Raw genomic sequence first — 9,679 nt, 5'->3', positions numbered from 1 at the left:
AAGACACGGTCTTAATAATACATGTTTTCAGAGATAATCGATCAGTCTGGAGTAAACAAGAATGCCCGAGTAACTGTAGGTTGTAAATAGCCTGCTAAAATGATGCAAACGACCACAGTGTGCGTATCATTCAACTCATTAAACAAGTCATGCATGGACATGCAATTAATAGTAACACAACAATTAATGACAATAGCTGCAACACTAACGCATATTAATTGAATCAAATTGTGCTGTTTTATTGTCGCCCGAGGAAACTTGGTGGCTGCCAAATAAACTGCGGGTTTGGCCTATATTATTTCCACGCGAGGTTCTGAGTACGACTCACATGCGTAAAAGCAGCCGTGCAAGCACCGGCTCGTCATCCTCCACTCTGCCCACCATGCCGCCTTAAAAGTCGCCTTCCTCTCGGTTTGTCAGCCGGGGGTGGGACTCAGGGGAACTGGCCGTAATCTCACAGCGGGACACCATCTAATGGGGAAATAAAGTACATCCTTCCGTTCAGCTGCACGAATCCAAAAATGTTTTGGTGATGCGGGTGTGCGTGGATGCGTCCTCGGCCGGAGGTCCGTCACGGGTGGTCGTCCACGGGCCTCCAGACGACAGAGTGGCCGGCCTCTTGCAGGTTGACAGGTACGGTGGAAGTTAAACATGGTGGAATGTTGTGCTATGTTGGATGCGAGCTGCAGCCGATGCAGCCTCCTCGCTTCGACTGCTCGATGAAAGATTTAAGGCTGATTTTATTTGGTGTTATTCATTCCTAAAATCCGTAGGATGGCACTCTCATTAGGGGGAATAAGCAAGCATCGACACTTTTCCCCGCTGCCCATAAGCACACACATCACTTAATAGATCATTAACCACCGATGTGCTGCTGACACTGACGCTTTTCTGTTTCTTTTTTTTTTTTTTTTACATCTGGTCCCTCTATTACGGGCGCTTATTAGCGGAGAGGGAGAGCCGCCGCCAGCTTCGCCTGCATACTTCGATTAGACGCCGGACTCGGGCTCCGAAAAGGAGGGAGCGGGACCACCAAACGGGGCCGCCGCCGGCTCGCCCAGGCCGGGGAAGACGTTTCGGGGCTGATCGGTGAGGTTCGATGCTTCCGGGCGTTTTTCATGTTGGAACTTGTGAACTTGTGAGTTAATATGCCTGCAGGTGATGGGAATAAAAGCCGACAATTTATAATTACCTGGATGAAAAAAATAGAGCATTGCGAGGAGCGAGATGATAAAGTTCATTTGAAGATTTCTGCTAAAATATTAAAATGATCAGTTGAAAAGAAACAGAATATATTTACGTGTATTTGATAATAACACAATTAACAGTGACACGGGTTGTTTGTATTAGAGACAAAACATGATGATACATAATTAGTATACTGTTCAAATAAATAGCGTGTAAAACCTGATTTACACGCATTGACGTCGTGACTTTAAAGAAGCAATGCAGGAAAGAGGAGACAAACATATTTACTTCATTCATGACTTAAAAATAAAAATTGTAAATATATATATACGTTGACATAATACAGTTACACATAATATTCTCTGGTGGAGTTTTTTATACATTTGTAAACAAGCCTTTGGCTGTTTTCAGTAAATATATAAATATCGATTACTCGCAGCTGATTTCACCCAGAACTATATAGAAATCCTAATTTAATCACGAATAATAGTTATTTGGGGCATTTCTGCATCTCTGCATGCCGTTTCCAATGCTGTGACTCCTAATTAAAAAAAATATAGAGAGACACTAAAGTGTCTGTTACGAAATATATATATTATAAATAGTCTTGATAAGTCGACGATTGTCTGACTTTAAAAGCAAGGGGTAAATGGTAAAGACACAATCTAGTGGACAGTGTATCCACGCAGAGGCACAGGTGCGTATGTTGTCCACGCAGGGGCGGCCTTGAGCCTGACTTGGGCTCCAGAGGCACACGGCTGCGTGGGAACAAAGCGTGGGCGCCCGCAGGAGCCCGGAGTGGCGGACAGTAGGCGCGCTGGAATAAACAGCGTTTGATCAGGTTATAGAAATACCATTGTTGGTATTTACTAGATAAATACATCTACAATGACCAATGAGCTCCAGTGACAGACCAATGTTGTTTATAATAAAATAAAAAACGACACCTTTACTTTATATTGTAAATGATTGGCTGTTGGCCTGTCGTGCTAACTTTCTGGCTCATTAAAATGGCGTAGTAAACAGCCCTTTAAGCTGGCTGTCATCACAGGTTGTTGCATCGTAAGGACGTGTAATGGGGGTGAGGGGGGGCTCATTCAAGATCTGCAAATGCGATAAGAGAAGGAAGCAAGAGGAGCCCTGGTGGTGTGGTCCCACATTGTGCGTCTGGGTGAACTGACCGTCTGTGACTGTCAAGACGACTCCCTCCCGCCTCTCCTCTCACTCGCCGTTCCGCTCTTCTCCTTCAAGCCAGGTCGGGCTCCCATTGGACGGCGGCCCGCCTTGGATCCCGCCTCTGGGCCACGTCACAGGGCTCTATAAGGATAAAGCTCAGGCTGGCTAAGCGAGCAGTCTGTTGGATACCGGGGTGGAGGAGACAGAAGGGGAAAGAGAGGGAGGCGCTCAATCTCTGCGGTGCAGAGCTGGAAAAAGCTGCTTCTCAGCGAAAATCAGACGCCCTCTTTAATCTGGCCACTCGCTCCTTCTATTTTTCTGGAGAAAAAGAGGACTTACCAACAAGTTGCAACGAGGACTGGTGCCCGTCGCTACAAGCTAACTTGGTATTTGTTTACTCTTCTTATTTCTGTTTTTGAAAGTTGTTGTGAATGCACACTGCTGAGGGGACTGCTTTATTGCGCACTGAGGCCAGTTGCCTTCTTTCTACCTCTCTTGTCTGGTTGCCCATGCCACAGTAGAACATGTCTACATGACGTAAACAGTGTGCAGAGTTTGAGTCTGAAAGTTTTTTTTTCCTCCTGCGCTTTCCCCTCAAGGTGTTTCATGCCACAGCAAGTCGGTGCGCAGCGCTGGATGACCCAAAAGAACTATTGCGTGAAACAAGAAAGGAGGGAACAGAGGCTGACCCACAAGACCGTTTTGTCGACGCTCGCAAGCTCCTTTGCGTACCCGCAAAAGAGTCGCGACGGCAGCATGAGTGCAGAGCTGAGCATGGGCCCGGAGATACCCAGCAGCCCTCTGGCTCTGGAATATGTCAACGACTTTGACCTGATGAAGTTTGACGTCAAGAAGGAGGGTTTGGCAGGGCTGGAGCGCGGAGGAGTGCGTCAGTGCAACCGCCTCCAACCACAGGGCTCCGTGTCCTCCACGCCGATCAGCACACCCTGCAGCTCCGTGCCCTCGTCGCCCAGCTTCAGCCCCACTGAGCAAAAGAACCACCTGGAGGAGTTATACTGGCTGCCCAGCGGCGGCTACCACCAGCAGATGGACCCGCAGACCCTCAGCCTGACTCCCGAGGACGCAGTGGAGGCCCTCATTGGAGCAACGACCCACGGCCACCCTCCGCCTCCGCACGTCCAGCAGCTGCAGCAGCAAGGCGCCTTCGAGGGCTACAGGGGTCAGCATCACCACCACGGCCACCACAGCCACGGCCAGCAGCACCACCATCCCTACGCGGGGGCCATGGCACACCATGCCGAGGAACTGTCAGCTCACGCGGGAGCACACAGCCACCCGCACGGCCAGCACCACCACCACAGCAACAACCAGGACCCCGACAGTCCATCCCCGGTGTCCCCGGAGGCCCACCAAACGCTCCACCACCACCGCCACCATCACCACCACCACCACCACCACCCTCACGGTCACCTGGGCCAGTCGGCGTCGCACCACGGCTCGGCGGGGGGGCTCAGCGTGGAGGACCGCTTCTCGGACGAGCAGCTGGTCTCCATGTCGGTGCGGGAGCTCAACAGACACCTGCGCGGCTTCACCAAGGACGAGGTGATCCGTCTCAAGCAGAAGCGCAGGACCTTGAAGAACCGTGGCTACGCGCAGTCGTGCAGGTTTAAGCGGGTGCAGCAGAAGCACGTCCTGGAGAACGAGAAGACGCAGCTGATGAACCAGGTGGAGCAGCTCAAGGCGGAGATCGGCCGCCTGGCCAGGGAGAGGGACGCCTACAAACTCAAGTGCGAGAAACTGGCGGGCTCGGGGCCCACCGGGGGCTTCCGCGAGGCGGGCTCGACCAGCGACAACCCCTCGTCGCCAGAGTTTTTCATGTGAGTTGTTTTCTTGTGACAACAAACTAGAGACACCATCCACCTTGAACACGTTGACCGGTGAGATAGCGACACCCCCCCCCCCCTCCCCTACCCCCCCGTGCTGTTGATGATAGGTAACAATTATAACCACGTTAGAAGACCAGATAGTATCCACATATAATCATTTCCATCCAGGCGGCAAGAGACTTGTTCTTCCCCCTCAAAGAGAAGCATCGACTGATGAACTTTGACCGTCCTTTGCGCAACTTTTAGGTGCGGGGGTGGGGGCCATAATATTGTTATGACCTGAGAAGGTTGTCTGGAGCAGCGAGGAGGCCTGACCTCTCCTGTCCGAGACTCCACTTTATGCAAACTAACCCTTGACAGGGGAGACATCTCGTTGATTTATTGCCTGCTTGGTTATATTCGAATATTTAGAGAAAGGAAAAAAAATCTGCATTAAATATTAATCCTGCATGCTGGACATGTATGGTAATAATTTCTATTTTGTACGTTCATCATCTCATGTATAATAAGAGCATGTTGTTGATCTGCGCTTCGCCATATTTTTGGGTGGGGGGGGGAAATTAGCGGGGACAGAACAGCAGGACTGCCTGTGCAGCGTCATATGCCGGGGGAGGGTGGGAAGGGGGTTATTATTTGGACTTGTAAATATTACGCAACCGCAAAACTGCACAAGATTGAGGAGGCTGGTTTGAACTTCTTTCTGTCTTTGTGTTGTGTTTCTCATATTTGGAAGTTCTATTATCGTTGCTCCTTTGCAGGGTTGACTGAGAGAGCAGTGCATCTTATTTCCAGTTTTTCACTTGCATTTAAATACAACAAACTTTGTGTGTCGAGTGCACTTTTGGAGTGTTTTTTTTCGTTGTTGGAATTTTCAAGTTGGCATTTGCACAACCCCCCCTCTCCAGGAAGACATGCTAGATGCTTAAATGATGTGGAAGGCTCGCAAAGCCAAATTAATATTCGGCGGGAGGTGATGAAGCAGTGGTCGCTACATTGAACGCATCATATGAAACACAGACAAGCTACATTTAAATATGAAATTCACGTGACTTTTTCCTTCGCCCAAATGCAATAAAACGGTTGGATATCATATATGAAAAAGTCAAATAATCGCTTCGATATTCAGTAGTGGCTGAGGGTATATGAAATATTAAAATAAATTTTCTTTTTTGAAAGTACTGCAAATTTCCAGTTGAATAATGATTGACTCTAAAAGTTTGAAATGAATATGCTTCGTGGTTTCCTGATTTTTTTCTGCAGGTCAGTAAAAAAAGGGGATTCAGGTGGTGCAAATGTTCAACATGAAAACCGATTTTTATGTTATATGTTTATTTGTCTCTCTATTGTTATTATTTGATCGTTCTGGTTCTGCTGGCCAGATGCGTGGTTCAACAAAGTTTTTATTTGAATGATTTAAATTAACAGACTGTCAGATCATATCGAATAAGCATGGTGCTTGCATTTGAAACTATTGTTGAAAAGTCATGTATTTTATCTTTGTTTTTTTTGATTCAACTGTGTTGAAATCGAACTGAAACTGCAGCAGCGGGTTGTTGTTTTGTTTTCATCATTTTCATGTACTTTGTCATGATGGGGATCCGTTCTCAATCCTGTTTATATGACAAATAGATACATTGGAACTCTTCCATTCAGGCTGGTTTCTGTTTTGTCTTATTTTTGTTGTTTTTGGAAGAAATTGTTTCCTATTTTGCTTATTAAAGTCATTGAATTGGCAATATTTCCCTCTGACTTTTTAATCCAACAGATGATTTTAGTCCTATATGTATCAAGGTTTTTTTCCCAGTAACACGGAGCGAACGTAGCGGGTGGGGTCATTAAGACGTCCCGGCCACAGGACACATTTTATAGAACATGAAGGCAATATTTTCCACGCGACGTGACGTGACTGGATGGACGAGGACGGGTGGTGCATTCTGCTGGCCTCCGCCGACTTCGGCACAAACACTCGGTAAAGGAGATATTGACCTTGCATGCGAAAAAGACGGGGAAAAACATATATTAAAAAATAATAATAATTTCGGGGGTCGAGCATGGCTTTGAATATACTTACAGGCTCAAACTTGCGTGGCGTGGAAGGAAAATCCGATCGCCTGCTGAGGCGGCATTAAAACTGATCCCGTCGTATTTTTATTGTTAATATTAATGGAATGTACGACTGAGGTGTTACAGCATATGCAAGAAGTTCGTGTTGGGTTTGCACATTGCTGAGTGGAGAAACGACCGACATCAGGCTTTCATCACAATGAGAGGACCAGAAGCAGAAAAGAAGCACAAGAGGGGAGTAGAAGTGTTAGTGGAGTTTCTGGTGTCAGAACATTATCTGGTCCTGTCTGCACATTCTCAAGGACAACGGGAGGAAGTCCATCAGCCAATGAGAAGGAGAGGAGAGTGGTCTAGTTGACATTTTCTCTGGTGTGCCTCTAGTCTGCTTCTGCAGTCTGGGGCAGGGGTGCAGCCGGAGTGAACCAGGGAAAACTTACACTTATGGTTGCGGGATTATTGTCTTTCATTTCATATCATAGGTGCTGCCTTTTCAGCAATAATGCACGTCATTATAAACCTGGAATCCACTCCTCAGGTGGAGGTTGTGATTTGATGTACTTCGTGTCAAATAAATGTCAAGAAATTAGCAAAGAAGACATTAAAAAAACTTTTCATTCTGCATTAAAATCACGCATATGATAATTCAGAAATGGATTTCTACAATATTTTTATTGACTGACTGCGAAAAGGCACCTTTGTAACATTAGCGTTTAAACGCAGGACCCTTTTTCTGCTAGTCGGGACAAAGGAGTGAATTTCCTTGCGAGCCTGTGAGTGTGGCCCCCAGCAGAGGAGCGTATTTACCTTGTGGAGGTAGAAGTGTCAAGTGGAACAGAGGCAGAGCCGGGGGTTGGTGCTGGAGAGGAGCGCGTGAGGCACAGCTCAGCGGAAGAGCCAAGGACACCGTGACCAGGCGTACAGTAATGATTTTAGTCTCCGGTCACACGCCCCCCCCCCCCAGACAGAGATCCTATCTGCATGCTTACTCTCACAGCCTCCAGATTCCTGCCTCAGCAGCTGCAGCACTGGAGGGTCCATTGACGGCCGGCCTGAGGCTGACCAGACTGTCTTATTCTAAGAGTGAGCTCATCTGTACAGTTGGACTGTAAAACTCCCCAAATGTGTCAGCCTTGGTCATGCTGTCACTCTCTTTGACCTCTGACCCTAAAAACCATGAACTCACATACCTTTGTCAAATATGCACATTTTTATTGTCATTCAACTTCAAAAGTGATTAATTCTTAGTTTGAATTCTGAGCTTGAATTTCTCCAACAATCCAAATTCAAGTGTTTGCCTAGGAACTGATCACACATGCGGGCTGCATGGCGCATGATGGGGTTAGCACGCAGGCCTCACAGCTAGGAGACACAAGTTCAATTCCACCCTCGGACATCTCTGTGTGGAGTTTGCATGTTGTCCCCGTGCAAGGGTGGCGTTTCTCCGGGGACTTCGGTTTCCTCCCACATGATTGGCTGGCCACCAGTCCAGGGTGTACCCCGCCTCTCGCCCCAGCTGGGATAGGCTCCAGCAGCCCCACAACTCTCGTGAGGATAAGCAGTAGAAAATGAATGAATGAATGAATGAATGAATGAAGTAAACCAGAATGCAGGGCCGGGACAAACAACACAGCCCAACTTCAACAAGTAGTAAAATGCCAGAAGCTCTTTCTCTGATTGTCAAACAGCGACACATTGTCTTGGTAAATGGATTTACACTTGCCAATTCTCATAGAATAGATGTCTCATGTATTTTGAAAAAGAAATGAATATGCATTGTCAACCATGGCTTCATGACAAATATGGTATGACATATTTTGCCGTAAAAGAAAGTCTGCTGGGTATGCATGTGCATCGAACAATATGTCACACAGAGGCACACTTCTGGTTGCCAACTTGGTGCGGCCGAGTGATCGTGTCACTCCTCCTCCTTTGCTATAGCAGCTGCTCATCACCATGGCTGGCCTGGCGTGCCCAAACTGGCTTCCTATGGCACCAAGGGAGAACCACAGCGCCAGGGAGCTGCTTGTATGTTCGATACCCTATACCGCCGTGTGTCCACAGAGGCGGGAAGAGCCTCAGTGTACAGCTGGAGGACAAACCTGCGACACACGCAAACCTCCCCTGCCAATGCGACCTGGCTGCATGCAAGATTTTCCTGCATGCATGCAGAAACTAATTTGCATCTCAATGATCTTCCTATGGGCCTTGCGTGCTGTTTGCAAGTTTGAAAATACACGGGGGCATGTCTCTTGCAATTTTTCCCAATTTTCACACACATTGGGATGTAACTTCCCCTAAAATGGGAACTGCACTCTTTTGGGAATTTTGCCCATCATTCACTATTTTTATGTGAAACATGAGCACACATTTCTTTCCCTTTTCTGTGCATAATACACGAGAAAACAAGTTTCAGGTAGCTTATACCTGTCAATGGGATACACCTCTGGACCATGAAGCCCTCTAAAAATCCTCTACCAAGGTTGCATGGTTTGATATCCATGCTGTGATCATGCATTAACACGTACACTGATGATGACATGTCATAGTTGCAGTATCTTGCCCTATTTGGATGATTTAATCATCGTTGTGTATTGTTTGAGGGTCTTACTCATGGATATCAAACCATGCAACCTTGGTAGAGGTTTTTTTACAGGGCTTCCTAGTCAAAGTAGGTGTATCCCAATGACAGCATTGTAAGCTAGCTGAAATGAACTTGTTTTCTGGTGTTATAATGCACAGAAAATTTAAAAATATATGTGTTCGTGTTTCACAAGGATTGCTAATGATTGCTAATTAAAAAAAAGTGCACTTACAACTGAAACGTGAATTTATGATCTTGGTCAAATTGACTGAAATTTAATACATTTGTTTCATGAACTTAAAAATGTCTTCATAATATGTATTTATTTATGCGTAATATTTACTCTGCTGCTACAAATGCACCACATGGAACTCCATCACATACACACGTATATATTATATTCTGGTCTATTTTTGGTCTGTGCAGCAGAACTGTACTTTTAAGGTGAGAAAATGTTGGCTATTTCAATAAAATTCTAATATGAAAAGGCAAGGTATTTTTTTTTATTGAAAAAGTGTCAAACCGTATCACAATTTTATCGAACCGAATGTGAATGTGTGGGAATGTGAAGCTGTGCAAGATGGCTTGGAGGTGGAGGATTTATCTTCTATTCATCCTTTCAGCTTTCAATCGTGGACTACTGGCCTCTGCTCTGCTGGCCGTCGTCAATTGATAGTGCTAACGTACGTAATTTGAAAATGTGAAAGTTTAAGTGATGGTTTAATGAAACAAATTAGCCATGCATTTTGCTGATATGAAACACATGATTATTACTGTGTTTATCTGTTCTCCAATTTGTGCCGATAGGGTTTACTTACACCAG

At 46.2% G+C, this 9,679-nt stretch overlaps 1 protein-coding gene across 1 annotated transcript; it reads left to right on the top strand.

The window, feature by feature from the left end:
* Nucleotides 1–2,550: 2,550 nt before the first annotated feature.
* On the top strand, nucleotides 2,551–4,784 carry mafba (MAF bZIP transcription factor Ba). The gene is made up of 2 exons (XM_058051194.2): nucleotides 2,551–2,750; nucleotides 2,964–4,784. Exon 2 carries the CDS (start codon nucleotides 2,971–2,973, stop codon nucleotides 4,204–4,206), a length of 1,236 nt encoding a protein of 411 aa, XP_057907177.2. The 5' UTR covers nucleotides 2,551–2,750; nucleotides 2,964–2,970; the 3' UTR covers nucleotides 4,207–4,784.
* The last annotated feature ends 4,895 nt before the right edge of the window (nucleotides 4,785–9,679 follow it).

Source organism: Doryrhamphus excisus, linkage group LG15 (genome assembly GCF_037039965.1).
Source record: "Doryrhamphus excisus strain RoL-2023G ecotype Guam linkage group LG15, RoL_Dexc_Guam_v1.1, whole genome shotgun sequence".
Classification (NCBI taxonomy): Eukaryota; Metazoa; Chordata; class Actinopteri; order Syngnathiformes; family Syngnathidae; genus Doryrhamphus; species Doryrhamphus excisus.
This window is presented reverse-complemented; position numbering and strand designations above follow the sequence as displayed.